We start from the raw sequence: 18,567 nt of genomic DNA on the forward strand, positions 1-18,567 counted from the left end.
CTGTTTCACTACAACCACGGAATAAGATGTTTGCGTTGTTTTTTATGTTTACGTCTATGTTTCAGCAATAACGTATTTGTAACCAGCTAGCTCGTGTATCGACTTTTTCATTAAAACGGGTGAGGACTTTTATTTTGACTTGGTGTATTCGATGACAACAGAAGTTACATTCCTGATTGTTTTCATTGCGTCCAAAGGGCAATGAGACATTAGCAAGTAAGTAGAAAAACAAAGTTTGTGTTTTGATTGTACAGCAATACATCTGAAAACTTATGTGGTCTATAAACTTAAGGTGTTTTCATCGCCGTCCGTTTTGGAAAAAGCCTTGGCTGAGGTAACTGGTCAGCTGAAGTGTTTGGCTGAGATCAGGGGAATCACTGGGGTTTGAGAAATGGCCAACTCACTCCGAGCAGAGGTAGTGCAGCTCTACAAAACTGTGAGTACACTGCCCCCTTCTGCCTTTTAATGCCGTGAAAACAAAGTGTACAATAACACATATTCACTAACCTACTTTATCTTCTTCTTGACTGTAGCAAACCTCTGTAATCTTCAAAGCTATGAGTCAAAGGTTAACTTACACAAAGCGTTTCGCCAGCCATTTTCATATATTCAGTTTTTGTATAAATAATCGTAATTGTACCCTTTATTGTACAAAAATAAAAATTCTACATTTTTAGACCAGATGACACAAAGATCTGCTGAGGCATGTTCCTACTAATTATTTTTGTAAAAACATAAACCAAGACTGAAAAGTATTAATTTGACTTAAAATTGAAATTACAATCTGCCTAATATCAGCTAACTATATTAAATCAGTCTTCATTTATATTAAGAGGATAAACAAAGTATGGGGTGGGGGAAAAAAAACACATTCGGCACACAATGGTGACTCCAGGCAATAGAAACTCATAATCCTGTCTTCTCTTCTGATTCTTCTGCTTGAAGTTGCTGTTTCTTGGACGGGAGTATCCGAAAGGAGCCGACTATTTCAGAGACAGGCTGAGGGCTGCGTTTGCCAAGAATAAGGATGTGAGCGACCCTGAGAAGATCAAAGAGCTCATCAGCCGAGGAGAATTCGTGGTGAAAGAGCTCGAGGCGCTCTATTACCTCCGGAAGTACAGAGCCTTGAAGAAGCGATATTATTAGACAGTAAAAAAAAAAAAAAATCGCATGCTGCACACTGCTTGATATTCACATAAACAACAGCAGTGAGAGAATGACTTTAACATCAACATATATTATCTTAACTACACATTTTATCGCTATTATAATAAAAACGAGCAATAAAATAAAATAAAACGATTTTATTTGATGATCCAAAATTCAAGTTCAGCTATTGCCAACAGGTTTTATACAGTCGTGTCTGATATGTTTTAGAAGGATCTTTCTAAATAAAACAGTGCTTGGCAGTGCTTTATGCTGGTTCAAACATCAGACACTATTTTGTATTTAAAAAGCATTTAATAACACTCAAACTGAGACGGTTTAAAAGTCAAATGGTGTAACTTGAGCCGCTGTGAGGTAGATACTGAGTCCTGAAGTTGTGCGTTTAAGAAAAACCACCACACTCTGATACATCCGCTCTGCAGATGGGACATGTGGCGTTCTCCTGTAACAAACAGAAAAATGATTAGTACAAAGCAGCTGTGAATTATTGGATTATGTTGTTAAAACAAGCTGGACCTTCAGCCAGCGGTCGATGCATTTGACGTGGTAATCGTGGAGACATGGAAGGATCCTGAGTCGTTCACCCGCTTTGTATTCACTGAAACAGATCTGGCAACTGTAAAGAGAGTGTGATTAAACTATTGCATTATGGGAAATTTCTTTTGTTGCATCCAGTTGTGTGACTTACTCTGTCTTTCCTGCGCTGTGTGCGGGATTGTATGTTTTTATGGGCAGCCGTTCGATCTCGGCCTTTGTCAGAGTGTTCTGGGCTACTACAGCACCTTGTTGCTCCTCGAACGCTAAGAGAGCCTGACAAAGAAACAAACGGTGTCAGAGAGAAGACAACATTTTAGAATCGGGAGTCAACCATGTGATTTCTGTGAATTAGCAGAACTCAAACCTCATAATTATTTCCCTGACTGTCATCAAACAAGTCCATCTGCAAGTGAGATGCTTGTCTGCGACGAGAATTGCGAGTTCTTCCAGTTTGACCACGGCCCTGTTGTCTACCTGTCCAATCAAAAGATAAAAATAAATGTAATTATATATATATATATATATATATATATATATATATATATATATATATATATATATATATATATATATATATATATATATATATATATATATATATATATATAAAACAGAACTGTTTTCAATATTTTTTAATAAGACCTGTTTCTTGAAGGATCATCTGACACTAAAGCAAGTAATGGCTGCTGAATCACAAGCAGCCTTACAATTATTTACATATTTAATATATAATTTTAAATAGTTAGAAATTGTAATAATATTTCACAATATTATAGTTTTTTTACAGTCTTGGTGAGCATAAAATACTTTTTTATTATTTAACACACATATATATATATATATATATATATTTTTTTTTTTTTTTTTTTTTTTTTTGGAGTAGTGTGTTATTTTTCAAATTTATTGTTATGTAATTTTATCATTATGTTTTTGACCATGCTGTCATGCCTTGTGTGTAAAAAAGACGCACTACAAATAAAATGTATTATTATTATTATCATACAATCTATAGAAATTACATAATTTTACTTTCAATTATACTATAGCATGTTGTATAATATCTAGTATTGTTATTTTATTTATATATACTTTTATTGCATATTATAATGGTAAACAATATCTACAAACCAATTCATATTTATTACAATTAATGTTTCATACACATTTATTAAAGCCTGCTTTTAATTCAAATGAAATCATCAAGCAGACAGAGATTGTCGACTCACGGGGTTGCTCTCCAAAGATGGCCTGCTGCAGCTCTGAAAGCTCAGAGGGTGCGTGTGAGAAAGATGCAGAGTTGATCACTGAGGCCCAAGGAGAAATCCAGCCCAAGCCAACATACGGATCAACCTGCAGAAACCATGCATTTTTGTTTGAGTGTGATCACAGCACTGCATCATTCAGTGCTCCAAGTAAAGCAGAAAGCCGAACTGACCATGTGGTTGTGGTTGTTTCTGCTTGGAGATCTGCTCTGTAGCCTCTGCTGCTCCATTCGCTCCTCCATATCAAACTGTTCCTGCAAACAGCAGAATAACAGATTTAGACGCTTCTCTATTGTTTCTCCACAAGGATCAGGAGAGTGAAGCTTCGTACCTGAAGGCTTCTGGCATACGCTTCATCCTCGGCCATCTGAACGGAGCGAACCACCTCGACATCATCAGCATCATCCTCTATGATGACAATATCTTCTGGTATCTGACATACAAGTGAACTTGCTGGTTCTTGCATTCTCTTTGCTATAAAAAATAAAATACAAATTTTATAGAAAATACATCTAACAATATCCTCCTGGCATTTAAAGACATAGTCCATGCAAAAATGAAATTTGCTGAAAATGTACTCACTCTCAGGCCATCCAAAAAATTTGAATCAATAAAAGAGTCGTATCTTAGCTTAGAAATGACGGTTTAAAATGAAAACCCTAATGATGGATATGTTTATTACAAATATGCAGCTTTTCACTTCATAGGATGTTAACCCTCTCAGGTTCAAATTAAGTTTTAGTAACTTAGTTAAAATATGTATCTGGAGTAATAAGGTTTTTAGTTACTTTACTGTTGCAAATCTGCAACGCCTGCCTTGAGAGGGTTAAAGGTATAGTTCACCCAAATAGCAAAATTATGTCATTAATAACTCACCCTCATGATGTTTTTCTTACCTTTCTGGACATGGACATTATACCGTACACACAGCTTCAATGGAGAGACTGAGAGCTCTCGGACTAAATCTAAAATATCTTAAACTGTGTTCTGAAGATAAATGGAGGTCTCACGGGTTTTGAACAACATGAGGGTAAGTTATTGATGACATAACTTTGCTATTTGGGTGAACTAACCCTTTAACTCATGGACTGGAGATGTGTGGATTACTTTGATGTTTTTATCAGCTGTTTGGACTCTCATTGTGATGGCACCCATTCACTACAGAGCAATCACTACTGAGCAAGTGATGGAATGTTAAATTTCTCCAAATCTGTTCAGATGAACAAATAAACCCTTCTAGATCTTGTCTGGTCTGAGGGTGAGTACATTTTCATTAACATGGATCCTGTTTATCCATACCTGCATCCAGCAGTGAAGCTTCATGCTCTATTGTGTGTAATGAAGAGTGTGCTGATGTACTTTTAGAGGATTTAGATTTGGTCTTTTTGGACCTCTGTTCCCTTCCATTGCTGGAGTTTAGTGTTTTTTGCTTAGAGGGGTGACCCATTACTAGCAGCTCATTTAAATATGCCGGATCACTATTTTGATCCAGTGCAGACGTGGAAGACCCAGCTGAGGACGAGGGTTTGGAAGATGAAGAAACATGAGAAGCAGAGGAGGCTGTTGGACGTGGAGACTCCAACCATGTAAAATCAGGGGGTAAAAGAGACGAGGCCGTTACAAATCCGTTTGCTCCCAGTGGAACGGTGGAGTGTCCAGGCAGTGTGCTTGCACTTGAGTCCTCCAGCCTGCGCCGCTTCATCGTTCTCTGGGAGCTTGGAGTGGTGCTCAGGTAACCTGGAATGTGTTCATGTCTTTCCCATTTTCTTCCATCTGAACAGGATGATGTTGCCTAAACCGAGCATACAAACAATTATCAATGTAATTCCCCCTAAAAAAAAAATTATATTTTGCCTTTGTAATTATCAGTTTGCATTTTTTTTTTCTTGTCCAATAATTGTGCTACATGCTAAGTGGTTTATATAGATAGATAGATAGATAGATAGATAGATAGATAGATAGATAGATAGATACGCACATACACATTTTTGGTTATTAACAAAAATAAATAAATAAATAAATAAATAAATATATATAAGGTCAAGCCCGCTGCATTATAAAAAAAACTATGCTTTATTGCATACTGCACATTTTAGGAAATGTAGCAGGACAACTAAGTATTCTGTGCACATAGGATAGGAAATTCTTATACTGTGCATACTGCATGCACTATACAGAAATAGAAATGTATTATAGAATTGCATTCTGCTCTTTTCTCTTACCACATTTCTGTCGCTATCTTTCTGGGAATTACGTTTTCTTCTGTGAAACAGGGGGCTGTAAATTGAGGACAGATTCCTGTCATTGCTGCTGATTATGAACAGTCTACTACATAGCAAAACAGTAATAATTCATATCAATATTTACAAAGGAAATGGTACCTAGGGGTCTCGGGAACAAAAGTGGAGGAAAACTCCTGAAAGTGTCCATGGTCTTCAAACAGGGGGTCAGTGTCGTTTAGCAGACAGGCGTTATTCAGAGAATCCGGCGTGTCTGGCTCCAGACAGGGACTGTACAGAAAACTGCCGGACTCGGAGCTCTCCTGGGTGTCATCCATCTCTTCGATTATGGCTTAATGTATATATACTTTGGCTATAGCTGACAGACTGTGTGCGGATAAGTCTGGGAAGGGAAAAACAATTCAGGAAGATACATAAAAGCCTCTGTACACGCAGTGAGGCTGCATAATTACGCTCACTTTAAATGTAAATATTTTATACTTAATATCTTAATGATCTGTTGAAACGTAGTCTTTTGCTAGTTAAACAGCGTTCATAATATTCGTATGTTTGTGATAACAACAGTAAGTTACTGAGGGGTAAACTGATCCGTGATCGGTTGGATTCGACGTTTTATCGAAGACGCTAGTAAACGGTTAACAAGTCACATTGTATTAAGATCGCCTAAATGGCAATAGTTTACAGAAACTCTTGTGTTTTTGTTGTGGAATTGAAATAAGGTAACTTTACTCACCATCTTTACGAAACATACCACTACAAAAAACAAAATTCTTCGCTTAGATATCGCATCAGCAAATAGCGAAGTCACAATGGAAAACACCGCCATAGAACTTTCGATTTGTCTTCCGGTTACGCCACTTCCGGAACCTGAATCGTTGGATTTGTATTTAAAGGACCCTTACATTTTTACTTACTCTCACATGAAGAAATGGCCTTGTTTACTTAAGTCAAGTCACTATATATGAATAAATAAATAAATATATATAAATGAATTCAGACACACACAAATGTATATGACTTGAGACGCAAAAACCTCTCAAGTACGTCTGAGATTGTTCTTTCAAATGATTTTTATCAGACTCCTAAGAAAATATCATTGGACATTTTTGAAAATAAAGCATTCTACAATTAATTAATAACCTTTCTTTGCCATTAAAGTGAAACCAATCTTAAAATGAGAGCCTGAAAAAAAAGCTAATTAAAAAAAATATATATATATATATCAACCAAACTTCTTTTAAATATACAGTTTGTAATTTCTGGGAAAGATAATCCAAAATATTGATGACCCATGTTGCACTAATCAGGTTTTTCTCTCTATATCAAGAATATCCCACCCTCTAATGCCATCTGCTATTAACTAGCAAACAAAAGTAAAGAAAGACTAAATTAATGCATAATAATAACAGAAGTCCTTTAGTATATCCCAGGCAAACCTTCAACAACATGCCTTAACACAACAGAAAAAAGAAAAATGAATTTATTGGATCTTTAATATTGACACAGGAATAAATTATTTACATATTATTATACAGTTATGGATTAAAATGAACAAACTGATGGAAAGAAATACAGAGACTCTACATTCTTTTTTAATAAAAGAAACCTTCCTTTTAGAACGTAAGGTTGAGTCTTCTACAGAACTGACAGATGTTTTCAGAACAGCATGGATTGGAGGGACTTCCGAACAGTGGCCATCTCCTGTTGTTGCTGGAAAAATAAAAGGTGCAATTATCATAAATCCATTCTTACATCAACTCATACACTGATCTGAATATGCAATTTGTGTAAAATGGTTGTGTGAACTTTTTACAGAAATTCCTTAAGTTTTTCATAAATGGACCCCAATGACTAAACCAAACTGGTCTTGAAAATGTAGCATGCATCACATTTAAGGGCTTTTAAAAACTGACATTTGATGTAAAATCTTTTTGTTGAAGCACTCACCGTGTCCATCATTATCTTCTTCTGCAGCAGGGCCATCTCCTTTCTCAGCTCCATCTGGGTGCCCTGCAGGAAGGCTTCATGGCTTTTCTCCATCTCCTCCATGTTCTGCACACAAATTAAAGACCTCCGTCGGTTCAGCCAAATTATGAAAAAAAAAAGGGTCTCGGTTCAATTTCAAATCATTAAAGAGATGATGGCATCTGTGACCTTGACAAACTGCTCATACAGGTCTTTGATGGTTTTCATTTTCTGGTTTTGCACAACCCTTGCCTGCTGGAAGAGCTTCTGCTGCTGGCGAAACAAATTCTGTGAAAACAGAAATTAGGGAGTTCAAAGGCCCGGTGTGAGACGTTTACGTCAAACATCTCTAAATGTCTGCTAGATATCTTGAAAAGCTGCATTATATTTTTCACAAGACTCTTAATCCTTATAATATTTCCTCTCCCTTAATGTGATGCTGTGCCCCAGAATGACATGTTTCAACTTTTACAACTTATGACTACATTTTTTTACGTCTGCCGCTTACGTTCAGCTTCTCCTCCTGCTCCTCAGATTTCTGAACGTCGGTCTCCCACTGCTGAAGCACAGAGAGAACTTGCTGAGAATAATCTTGTGTCAGCTTCTGCCTGCAAAGAAAAAACATGTTTGTGTTTGAACATCAATGACAAAATGTGTCATTTTCCACACAGTGCATTCATTCACCTCTGATTCTGCTGAGTTTTCCACATTTGCTCCAGTTTCTGAGTGCTGCCCTTTAAGGAGTTTTTGGTGAGAACCTCCAAGCGTTTCCTTTTGGTCTGCATGGCCTTGCTGATGTCCGCTAAAAGGCAATTCAGTCATTGTTTATGAGTATAAAACAGTATTTCAAAGCCGGTTTTATTCATTTAGCAAATATTAAGGGCCTTTTTGTTCAGAAATATGGACTAAATATATTTTTGAAGTGTCTGTGGTGAACTTCACTTACCACCAAATCTTTCCAGCATAGTTTGAACCTCATTCCTGAGATAAAGGACAACAAATGATTTTTGTTTTCAGAGAAAGGGCTTCATTAATTCAGCTAGGAGTATATATTTCAGTACTTACCCCACACCTGCATGAAGTTCATTGTCTTCAAACGTATCTGCAGATCTTTTCTTGCTCAGCTTGTCAATGATCGGAGTTTCTAATGTAACGTAACAAAATGAGAACAATATACAAACAATATTCACAGCAACATCACTTGTTATATATATATTGTTATATATCTTATATAAGACTATTATTATATAATTGATTCATTTTATTTTGCAAATTATATAGACTTTTGTAATTCCAATATAATTCTTCAATATTATTATACCTCTCTTATTAGCCTGTTAATACATTTCTGATTAACTTACCTTAGAATACCACAGTATAGCCTCTAATGCAATCACTTTACTTACCACCAAATATGTTTTTGTAAAAGGCATGATAAAATACACAGACACACCATCTCTGGTATCATCGTCAGACAAGCTTCCTTTCTTTTCCTCCAGAGTGTCGAAGTCAAACGTCTTCAGGTCTGTGGAGCTGTCAGTGTGTTTGCTCTTCTTGTTCTGTTTTCTCCCGGAAGTGGCCATCTCGCTTTATGAAGAGTATGTAGCTGTTGTCCGTTATATTTAAATACAAGCAGAAACAAAATACAAACTCCAACATGCAAAAATCAAATAAATTTTCGATCATGAATATCGCTCAGCTTATTTTTTAAATAATTAAAACACTAACTTTACACGAAAATGATTTAAACCAGATACTATAGCTTACATAAAACTTTTTTTATTCACAAAAAAGCTAAAAAAATAAAACATACGTTCATAAACACATATTCTAGTAAGGTTATGTTCTTGGCGGAATCATCTGTAAATTAACTTCACATACGTTAACTTACCTGAGGAGAGTATAAATGGCTGTGATCTCTCTATAAACAGTCACGACAGTTTAGAACACTATCAGAAATGTATTGACTTTTGAATACTATAAGTTATTCCCTTGCAAGTATTTAGAGAAACTGTAAAATATGTTCATTTAGTTATGGACAAAATCCAACAACGTTTGACAACGGTTTGAACTCGCGCGTCTCGGAAGTAGATTCCCGCCGTTTTTATTTTGAGCGCCAAAGGATGACTCACCGCGCGCTGATCACGTGATGCATTTTAATGACCAGAGGCACTTCATAATATTAAATATTAGCTAGCCAACTCTTTAACTTAAACATAAGATATTTATCAATTAATTGGATTCAAAACAAGTGGAAAAAAGTACAACTGGTAGTTTTATTTCTACCTTACACATTTTAATACAACATATATACATAACGTTCTAAAAATGGGGGAAAACAACTACATTATGACATTTAATGTGAAAATCTATGTTGAATTGAATAATATTGAGTGTAATGTACAGTATGTATGCCTTTGTACAGCTTAGTTTTCATACAACACATATAGGGTTCAAATTTTCAACTCATGTGCAGTCACACATCAAACTTCTCCTCGCAAACATAGTGTCCATTTTCCTCATAATCCTCTCGCGTGACCACCAGCTCTTCAAAGTCAGGGTTTTCAGCCAATAACTTTCCTCCTTCCCATGGGTAACATACAGGACTGAAAACAAAAGACACAAATTCTGTAGTCTAGATTGTTAAAAACATATTAGTGTCAATCATTCTTTCAAAACTCTCAAAACATACTTCAGTGGCAGAACAACAGAAACTTCATATTCTACAGGAGCGAGTGCCCGGACTTCTTTGTAAACCCGATCTCTGTATCCAGGGAACAAGGCGCTGCCGCCAGTAAGAACAATGTTCTTGTAGAAATGGGGCTGCATCTCTGGACATAAAAAGAGCCTTATTATTAATGCATTCATATTTTAAACTTCACATGCATCAAATGAGAGGCCACCTACCTTCTGGCATGTTGTTAATGGAGTGGACCAAAGCCTCAGGTATGCCCATCTCCTGAATGCCAATGTCAGAGGGGTGAAAGAGCATCTCTGGCACTGCAAACCTCTCATTGGTGAGCCGCAGAACCTGCTCCCCAGTTTTATATTTGCCGGTAAAATTCATCTCCTCTCTAGGCTACAGCACATTAAGAATAAAAAATAACTGGATGAGTACAAAATCAAGCATTGCATTTTTATTTTTCATATTCAAGAATAGGGTCACAAGAATAGGGTTGCAGTATTTACAAACTGGTATACATCTGCTTACCTTGCAAAATCCCTTTTTGATAGAGCTAAAATCTGGCAGCACATATTCTGTCACAACTGTATTATCTTCTCCTTTCAATCTGTGATATCAACAAAATTAATTATACTTAGATTTTTTAAAATTTATTCTGTTAACCAAAGCTGCATTTATTTGATCAAAAATACAGTAAAAAGGTAACACTGCAAAATATTATTACAATTTAAAATAAGTGTTTGAATACAATAAAATGTCATTTATTCCTGTGATGATAAAGGTGATTTTTTTTTTAGCAGTCATTACTCAAGTTTTCAATGTTATATGATCCTTCAGGTATTCTAATATGCTGTTTTGCCATTCAAGAAAAATGTCTTAATGTCAAAAACCCTTTCTGGAGCACCTTGTGATTACCAGAAGCACCCCGGTCAAGATCATTTTTCAAACATTTCTTAATATCAACGTTGAATACGATTTAAAAAGTGATACATGTTTTTTAGAAAACTTTGATGGATATAAGGTTCAAAAGAACAGCATATATTTGAAATGTTTTGTAAAATTATAAATGTTTTTACTGTCATTTTTGATCAGTTTAATGCATCTTTACTGAATAAAAGCATTACTTTTGTTCTTGTACTGTATGTGTTTATTTACAGTATATATGCACAACAATCCAGTTCATCCATACTTACTGTGAAATCTCCATGTCCTTGTAGAAATCTTGTGACACATAACACACATCTTCCTTGACCTGATTGATCACATAAGTCTCATCCATCACATGCAGCTGTCTTTAATACAAAATTGTCACAAGCTATAACGAAGAACTGACAAAGAATCTGCATATTTCAATGGTCCAAAGCGTACCTGTATGAAATGATCTCTTTCAAATGGTTGGTGAGCAGCTTTCCTCCTACATTTATCCTAGGAAGTGCAAAGAGATTCATAAAAAGATCTGTGCATATAGAATTATACAGCATTAGGATAATTAGCACTCACCTGCAAATGCCCTCCTTCATCTTTCGTCCTCTGCAATAAGGAACGATGTGTGTGGAGGAGAAGCCGCTGTCCACCACGATGCAACACAGCTCAGAGTTATTCTCATGGAAGTACCGATGAGCACTCAAAGATCCAGCTGAAAAATACATTTCATCCGGTTTATAAAATCATCTGGTAGCATTCTAAACTTAATTAAGAACAATAAATTTACCATTAACTCTGAGTACTGACTGGAACTGATAATCTTCAAATAAAATCTCATTCATTGATTCCTGAATTGAGCTGAAGTTGAAGTATGGTTCTGTTATCACAATGTTGGTATCTGCAAAGTCCACCTGCCAACATATTGTGCACAGGCTCTGAATATCTCATCATGCTCAGTTATAAAACTTAAAACGTCTAATGTTTGTGATCGTTAAAATACCTTAAACATCTCTTTTCCAAACAGATGATCCCAGACTTTGCGCTGCACATCCCAGTTTACAAGATACCCCTGATATATAGATGCAGAAGAGATGACCTAAGACACAATTCGCTTTATACAGCTTGCAGAGAAGTTTCTAATTCATATCGAGGACATACCTTTTGAAAAGGAAGGATGTAGAAGAGTCCAGACGGGTCTTTGATTTCATCTAACTGATTAGCTGTGAATGTTTTCAGCCTGGAGGTCTTTGAACGGAATTGGCAGTTTGGGATAACACTAATGGAAGGGGGGAAATCGGTTTAGCTCAATATAACTAACTTAAATCAGAATATGTTATAAACAATAAGGAATGCATATTAATAATACACTGACCTGACTTTCTCATGACTGTATCCAATTTTAGCGAAGTACGCACCATTGTCTAAGACGAGCGTTGACATTTTAACATCACAAGTTGAGCTGTACAAACGTGTTAAGGTAAATTATGAAGCAAAGCTCATTTTTAATTTAGAATTCTAAGTAAACTTTTGATAAATGAACATGCTGCTCTATGGGCGTCTTCTTCTATGCTTCAGATCCTAAGTCTGAAAAAAGTACATGCACAAGCACCCCCTACAGCATAGGAGGATGTTTGGATATATAGATTTCCCAAAATTGAACCAAAAAACAAAAGCAATGGGAGACGTCAATGTAACATTTATTTGTACCTTTTGGGGAAAATACAACTTTGATTTCTAAAATACTGCACATCACCATAATTACATACAATCATGTAAGACAGACATGACAAATAAAAAAACTAAGGCTATTAAAGCACAGCAGCATCCACGCTCCCTCTTAAATTAATTTCAACAGTATTCAATGGTATGTGATGCTCCAGTTATTTTTTTTTTCTTGGGACAGTTCACAGAAATAGTGTTGCAGGTCCTCTAAAAAGACAAGTCGATCAGTGGAGCTGCATTCTCTGCATTTTCTTTCTTGTCCTCTGGACTCCACTTTATAAGAGGCGAGCTCAGATCAATTAACTAGAGGAAAAGAAATAAATTATTACAAATGAGTTTCAATAAACATTATAAGTACCCGACGAATGAAAGTAGTATAAGAATTCACATTACCGTTTAAAAGCTTGGGGTCAATTTTATATATATATATATATATATATATATATATATATATATATATATATACATACATACACACACCTGTGTGTGTGTGTGTGTGTGTGTGTATATATGTGAAGATTTTACTATTTTTATTCACTAAGGATACATTAGATTGATTAAAAGTGACATTTATAATGTTCTAACACATTTGTATTTTACAAGTAAGTGCTGTTAAACTCCCTATTCATCTATAGCTCCTGAAAAAAATATGTATCATGGTTTCCAAAAAACAAATCGGCACAGCTGTTCAATACTGATAATAACTAATGTTTCTTGAGCATCAAAGCATTTTAGAATGATTTCTGAAAGATGAAAACTAGAGTAATAACTGCGGAATAGAATAGAAACATTTTAAAATTCTTTTTTCCTTTATTTTGATCAGATAAATATAATTAAATAATCTTTCCTCCTCACCTGTCCTCCCCAAGGCTTTCCAGAGGAAGTCTTGATCAGGTCTGGGGTATTGGAGAGATCAATTAGCAGCTTTTCTGATGACTGAAGTGCTGGTGCAGGTAGGTCCACGAGCAAAACCTACAATTGTAACATTTTCAGATCTGTTGAGGTTTCTTCAAATGCATTTAAAATAAAAATCACTCCAAATAGAGTTTATTTCACCTCTTTAACTTCCTTTTTCTCTGAGATCTGCAGGTGTTTTTGGGTGTCCACTGAGGTTGGAAGTGCTGGGGGTTCGATGTTGGCTTGAGGAGGCTCTGGATCACATGAAGGCGAATCAGAGGGATTCTCCACAACTGCTGGCTCACAGACAGGAGGTTCTTCAGGCTCATCCTCAATATTAAAGACCAGGGAGCAGGGCTGGAGGTTAGCTGGAGGGCAGGTCTCCTCATTGGACATTGAAGTTTGCTTTTCTTCCTGACTCTCACTTTCCTTCATGTTTTCAGGGCTGTACAAGCAAAGTTTGACTTTATACATATAAAGAGACCGTGACACGCAATGGAATATCACAGATTTAGGTTTAGATGCAGTTTAAGGGCCAAAAGTACCACCTTGAATGAGCTTGGCTGGAGCTCGATGAGCGCTCGGTGACCTGGGAAGGTTTATGCAGACGTGACACACTCTTGGGTGTGAATGCAGGGATGGCAGAGATCCGGCGGTTGACTGGGGTGGGAAGAGCAGATGGTCTTCGCAGTTTGCTGCCCATAGCTGAAGGTGTCAGGAGGCCCAATGGAGGACCGACTAGATGATCAGGAATACTGCAAGTGCAAAGACATGTGTCAAAAATAAGAGAATCCTTAAAAAGAAATAAAAGTGATGAGAATATATTACAATATTACCTCTCCACACTGCATGCAGTCAATCTCTTTGGCTTCATGATACGAGGGATGTCAGGCGAGGAGGAAACTATAATATTGATAAAAGTTAATATGACTTAATACAGTATTGTCTTGATTAAATCTCCAAAAAACATTCAGGTCAAAATTCACCCAAAAATCGAAATAAAAGAATAAGTGCATTCAGTTTAAAAAAAGTTATTGCTCTTTGTAGAATCATTTCGATAATTTTTTAATCATGAGATTATTTTCATAAAATTATTATTATAATTTTTGTTGTTTGCAAACTGTCATTACTGTAAGTCATTCAAATCAGAATTAATATAGGGTGTTGCAACAAATACTACCATAATACAATAATGTAACCTAAAGTATGTTAATACAGAAATATTACTCTATATGACATGTAGTTGTAATTTAAGTATATTAAACATCAATTTTTAATACTGTATTACAAATGGTAAAATTATTAGGAATTCATCAGAGGTATTAAGAATTAATTAAAATTTATTAATTGTAAACATTCAGTATATAGACAACAGTTTTCATTTGCTTCTATATAAAAAAAAAAAAAAAATGTATATATATATATATATATATATATATATATATATATATATATATATATATATATATATATATATATATATATATATATATATATATATTCTCCCTTATTAATATTTTGAAATTTGAATGAATAAATAAGCTTTCCATTGATGTATGGTTTGTTAGGATAGGACAATATTTGAACTGATACAACTATTTGAAAATCTGGGAAAAATAAATAATCTAAATATTGAGAAAATCACCTTTAAAGTAGCCCAAATGAAGTTCTTAGCAATGCATATTACTAATCAAAAATTAAGTTTTTTATATATTTATGGTAGGAAATGTATAAAATATATTAATGGAATATGATCTTTACTTATTAACTTTCAGGGTCACAAATATGTTTTTAATGATGATAAAGATGTCTCAAAGCAAAAAATCTTAAGAGGCATTATTTTCTCACCCTCCGATTTGCGAACTCCCTTCAGGGAGCTTGTGGGTGTTGGCACCACTGGGACCTTGAGTTTGGGGTTTCCTCTGAGAGCACTTCCAATCTTAGCAGCAGATGCAGGGATGCTGGATGTAGAGGTGGTATTTTCAGCTGTATTTTTTGCTGGGGTCTGAAGCTGTGGAGGCGGTAGTGGATCTGGTTTCTTAAGGGGTGTCGCTTTAACAGGTCTGGGAAGGAGTTCAGACGCCCTCCTCCCCTGTGTAGAGATGGAGGTCCGTCTGCTGACAGGGGGCTCTGGGTTTCTGGTAACAACAGAAGATTTGCGACTAGAACTTGGCAACCTGCTCACACTGCTGTGTGAACGAGCGCCGATGCTGTTAGTGCTTGAGTTCAGGGAGGAATTCAGTTTAGCTGGTGAGAGGAGGAAGTTGAGATGTGTTAACAGAACCAGCAGATGGCAGTAGACACCCATGAAGTTTTCATGCATATCACTTGCATTTTAAAGTCAATTACTATACATCTATGTATATTAAATGTGGATTTAGGCATTACGACATCATAAAGTACAGTATGAAAAATGGGTATTCCTTATGAAATTTTTTAAATGTAAATTTCAAGGTTTTTAAATACTATTTGTATTAAATATTAACTATGAGCATTATATGCTAAAGGTATAAAAAGGTCACCTTTACTTCCTGGAGAGACAGTTAAACTAGAGTTGATGCTGGACACAGATGAAGAAGAGGATGAAGTGTTTCTCCTCCTGTCTACAACTCTTGAGTTCTGAAGTGAAGGAGCTTTAAGAGCAGACGGAGCTCGCAATTCTGTCTAAATGATATAGAAAAATGTTTAAATATATCATTTTTGAAAATCTGTAATATCAACCAATTACCAATGGTGTACATCCTCTTATTTTGGTAATACATTACAATAAATGACAAAATTTGTCTATTCTGCAACCTACACTACAGTTCAAAAGTTTAGAAATTAATTTTATTCAGCAATAATGTTTTAAACTGATCTAAACTGACAGAAAAACATTTATAATGCTAAAATAAAGTTCTGTTTTTCAAATAAATTCTATTCTTAAGTACATCAAAGTTTCCATAGTTTTACATTAATAATGAGAAATGATTCTTGAGCAGCATGATTTCCAAAGGATCACGTGACATTATCGACTGGAGGAACGGCTGCTGAAAATATATTAGAAAACTTTTTTTATTCTAATAATATTTAACAATATTCCTGTTTTTACTGCAGTTTTGATATTATCAAGCATTACATAACCGTATTATCAATAGCTATTGAAGAAAATGACAATATACAACAGTGGCAGCTCCTTTTACCTTGTTCCAGGCCGGAATACTGCTTCTTCCCGGTAAACTAGTGTTAAAGGAAGAATCACTGACATCGGAAGCAACGCTAGTGTTATCGGACAGAAGGTCTTCAGAAGAACCAGCTCTACTTGTGTTTCTATTGCTGGGACTGCGCTTAAGCCCAAAATGACCCTGAAAAACACAGATACACTCAAAGTCAATCTTAATGTTAAACACAAACAATCTTAAAATAAGTAGAGTGAATTAAGTGCACATACTTTGCTAGGAGGAGGAAGCCTGGAGGAAAGTCGTGAGTTCACTTGTGCTGTGGGTTTGCTGGGTAACACCCCACTACTATTCACAAGGGCTTTGCCTCTAGTAGCCACCTTAGGCTGTGTTACAGCAGGCCTGATTGGACTCGATGTACTCCGACGTGGCTTACCAAACCTGGCCGTCCCGTTAGCCTTCAGCATACGCTTCTGAATGGCAGGAGGAAGCTGCTTCATCGGGCTGTCCTGCACAAGAAAGGTCTCTCTTTTGATGGGACTCAGAACATTAGCTGGCTTGCTAAACAGGTTCAGTTTGACTGTGTTGTCCACCTCAAACGTCTCCGTCTCTTCGGCTTGGCTGGAGTAAATGATACTGCACTCGGCTACAGAATCCGTTTTCTCAAGGTGGCTGGCGAGTAGCTGAGCTTCTTTGCAGATTTCATCAAACTTCTCTCCTGTAAGTGGACTCCAGCTTGGCTCTTCTCCCAGAGACGGGCCGCTGCTTACACTGTCCATCACATGAGAAGTGCGTTTCTCTTTATGACTGACCAGATCCATGAAAACCTCATCCTCAACATCGTAATCTCCTTTGGAACTATGAAAGGACATTTCCACATGATGTATATCATCATAAAATATATATAGCACACATTAAAGGAATAATCAGGCAAAAATTCAAATTCTTTCATTATGAACTCATTCTTGTATCATTCCAAACCAATCAGTGATCAGTTCATCATATCAAGGTAAAGTCTTAGAAATGTTTTATGAGTTGTATTTTGTTCCATTCAGTTTGATTTTAGGATTGAATGTATAACTCATTGTTATTTCAGTTAAGCAAAAACAATTTTTTTTATTTTTAATTCAGTATGTTCACTGCCTTGCCTTGAACATACCGAACACTTAAAACAAACCTTGCAGGTGACAATGAAACGTCAAAGTCAAATTTCTCTTCAGCCAGTGAAACACACTCTAGAAGAAGAGAAAATAAACAAACAAATGAATACAAAGAAAAACACTGATAAAATTACATGTTAAAGTATGTTTACATATTCTTAATCAGTGTTTTTTTCTGTGGCTTGTTACAGTAACGTTACATTTACAAAAATTATTTCTAAATACTGTTGTTGATCTTTTGGACATGAATCATGTTAGTGTTTTCCCATGGTCCACCACTGCATTACCATCTGCTAGTATCACTGTACCACTGAAGTACTTTTGTAAGGGTAGTTTAGAGATACTGTAATTAAATATAAAGATGATTACCACGGTGAGAGAGAGATGCCATCTTCAGCCGGTGAAAACAAACGGAGGCCAAAGTCCTGCAAACATCAGTTTACAGTTAATGTGGTTCCGTTTTTTTCATGTTTTTTATCATGAAATACTTTTAACCTAACTTAAATAATCTAAATAAAGCTAACGATACTCAATAAAAAGAGCATTTTAGTATTATAACCAACACTTAAACATAATGGAAGTCATTGAGCTCATGAATTCATACGGTTTACTCAACGATTAAATTCTAATTAGATTTTAAAACGGATAATAAACATTTAATACGACCAAAAACACTTACTGTCTGTTGGAGAGAGCTCACGGGTTATGTTTATTAATCGTAGTGTTGACTGTTCACAGTAAATAACTGGCATTAGCGATCTGTTTCCACATTTCAAATTTGGTGGCCAGCCTGATTTCGAAGATCACGTGACATGAATGCTGCGACGGGATTGGTGGAGCAAGTTTCCGGAA

At 35.8% G+C, this 18,567-nt stretch overlaps 5 protein-coding genes across 7 annotated transcripts; 1 reads left to right on the forward strand and 4 right to left on the reverse strand.

Moving 5' to 3' along the window:
• Positions 1-91: 91 nt before the first annotated feature.
• On the forward strand, positions 92-1,823 carry lyrm5b (LYR motif containing 5b). Its single transcript, XM_026202567.1, has 3 exons — positions 92-216; positions 293-436; positions 946-1,823. Exons 2-3 carry the CDS (start codon positions 392-394, stop codon positions 1,144-1,146), a joined length of 246 nt encoding a protein of 81 aa, XP_026058352.1. The 5' UTR covers positions 92-216; positions 293-391; the 3' UTR covers positions 1,147-1,823.
• LOC113043293 (uncharacterized) lies at positions 1,442-6,073 on the reverse strand. The gene is made up of 11 exons (XM_026202561.1): positions 5,940-6,073; positions 5,348-5,588; positions 5,189-5,243; positions 4,266-4,758; positions 3,298-3,440; positions 3,140-3,220; positions 2,931-3,054; positions 2,069-2,178; positions 1,856-1,977; positions 1,684-1,783; positions 1,442-1,609 (listed from the first exon to the last, which is right to left on the reverse strand). Exons 2-11 carry the CDS (start codon positions 5,521-5,523, stop codon positions 1,550-1,552), a joined length of 1,464 nt encoding a protein of 487 aa, XP_026058346.1. The 5' UTR covers positions 5,524-5,588; positions 5,940-6,073; the 3' UTR covers positions 1,442-1,549.
• Positions 6,074-6,681: 608 nt separating this feature from the next.
• On the reverse strand, positions 6,682-9,280 carry sycp3 (synaptonemal complex protein 3). 2 transcript variants are annotated; one of them, XM_026202570.1, is made up of 9 exons: positions 9,063-9,280; positions 8,625-8,758; positions 8,237-8,315; positions 8,118-8,152; positions 7,856-7,973; positions 7,680-7,779; positions 7,361-7,459; positions 7,154-7,258; positions 6,682-6,916 (listed from the first exon to the last, which is right to left on the reverse strand). In XM_026202570.1, exons 2-9 carry the CDS (start codon positions 8,752-8,754, stop codon positions 6,863-6,865), a joined length of 720 nt encoding a protein of 239 aa, XP_026058355.1. In that variant the 5' UTR covers positions 8,755-8,758; positions 9,063-9,280; the 3' UTR covers positions 6,682-6,862. The 2 variants fall into 2 exon arrangements, with proteins under 2 accessions (XP_026058355.1, XP_026058354.1); XM_026202569.1 differs by having other exon boundaries at positions 8,625-8,777.
• Positions 9,281-9,427: 147 nt separating this feature from the next.
• Positions 9,428-12,363, reverse strand: actr6 (actin related protein 6). The gene is made up of 11 exons (XM_026202568.1): positions 12,151-12,363; positions 11,937-12,054; positions 11,779-11,847; positions 11,566-11,689; positions 11,355-11,490; positions 11,223-11,279; positions 11,048-11,146; positions 10,383-10,461; positions 10,079-10,250; positions 9,864-10,002; positions 9,428-9,777 (listed from the first exon to the last, which is right to left on the reverse strand). The coding sequence occupies exons 1-11, from the start codon at positions 12,216-12,218 to the stop codon at positions 9,648-9,650; spliced, it is 1,191 nt and encodes a 396-aa protein (XP_026058353.1). The 5' UTR covers positions 12,219-12,363; the 3' UTR covers positions 9,428-9,647.
• A 96-nt stretch (positions 12,364-12,459) lies between these two features.
• gtse1 (G-2 and S-phase expressed 1) lies at positions 12,460-18,538 on the reverse strand. 2 transcript variants are annotated; one of them, XM_026202571.1, is made up of 12 exons: positions 18,395-18,538; positions 18,085-18,140; positions 17,733-17,790; positions 16,828-17,413; positions 16,580-16,741; positions 15,920-16,061; positions 15,246-15,644; positions 14,234-14,300; positions 13,946-14,152; positions 13,557-13,842; positions 13,356-13,472; positions 12,460-12,803 (listed from the first exon to the last, which is right to left on the reverse strand). In XM_026202571.1, the coding sequence occupies exons 2-12, from the start codon at positions 18,104-18,106 to the stop codon at positions 12,708-12,710; spliced, it is 2,142 nt and encodes a 713-aa protein (XP_026058356.1). In that variant the 5' UTR covers positions 18,107-18,140; positions 18,395-18,538; the 3' UTR covers positions 12,460-12,707. The 2 variants fall into 2 exon arrangements, with proteins under 2 accessions (XP_026058356.1, XP_026058357.1); XM_026202572.1 differs by having other exon boundaries at positions 18,085-18,143; positions 18,395-18,537.
• Positions 18,539-18,567: the final 29 nt, after the last annotated feature.

This window comes from Carassius auratus, chromosome 25 (assembly GCF_003368295.1).
Source record: "Carassius auratus strain Wakin chromosome 25, ASM336829v1, whole genome shotgun sequence".
NCBI classification, from domain to species: domain Eukaryota; kingdom Metazoa; phylum Chordata; class Actinopteri; order Cypriniformes; family Cyprinidae; genus Carassius; species Carassius auratus.

Coding starts and splice junctions, on each gene's coding strand:
- lyrm5b (XM_026202567.1), top strand. CDS start 392: ATGGCCAACTCACTCCGAGCAGAGGTAGTGCAGCTCTACAAAACT. Junction 437..945: donor TAGTGCAGCTCTACAAAACT/GTGAGTACACTG, acceptor TTCTGCTTGAAG/TTGCTGTTTCTTGGACGGGA.
- LOC113043293 (XM_026202561.1), bottom strand. CDS start 5,523: ATGGATGACACCCAGGAGAGCTCCGAGTCCGGCAGTTTTCTGTACAGT. Junction 5,244..5,347: donor TTTGTTCCCGAGACCCCTAG/GTACCATTTCCT, acceptor CTCAATTTACAG/CCCCCTGTTTCACAGAAGAA. Junction 3,441..4,265: donor AGCTTCACTGCTGGATGCAG/GTATGGATAAAC, acceptor TATTTTTTATAG/CAAAGAGAATGCAAGAACCA.
- sycp3 (XM_026202570.1), bottom strand. CDS start 8,754: ATGGCCACTTCCGGGAGAAAACAGAACAAGAAGAGCAAACACACTGAC. Junction 8,153..8,236: donor GAACTTCATGCAGGTGTGGG/GTAAGTACTGAA, acceptor CCTTTATCTCAG/GAATGAGGTTCAAACTATGC. Junction 7,259..7,360: donor TGTATGAGCAGTTTGTCAAG/GTCACAGATGCC, acceptor ATTTGTGTGCAG/AACATGGAGGAGATGGAGAA.
- actr6 (XM_026202568.1), bottom strand. CDS start 12,218: ATGTCAACGCTCGTCTTAGACAATGGTGCGTACTTCGCTAAAATTGGA. Junction 11,848..11,936: donor ACATCCTTCCTTTTCAAAAG/GTATGTCCTCGA, acceptor TCTATATATCAG/GGGTATCTTGTAAACTGGGA. Junction 10,462..11,047: donor AAGGACATGGAGATTTCACA/GTAAGTATGGAT, acceptor TTGATATCACAG/ATTGAAAGGAGAAGATAATA.
- gtse1 (XM_026202571.1), bottom strand. CDS start 18,106: ATGGCATCTCTCTCTCACCGTG. Junction 14,301..15,245: donor GGGAGTTCGCAAATCGGAGG/GTGAGAAAATAA, acceptor TCAATATTATAG/TTTCCTCCTCGCCTGACATC. Junction 14,153..14,233: donor ACTGCATGCAGTGTGGAGAG/GTAATATTGTAA, acceptor TTGCACTTGCAG/TATTCCTGATCATCTAGTCG.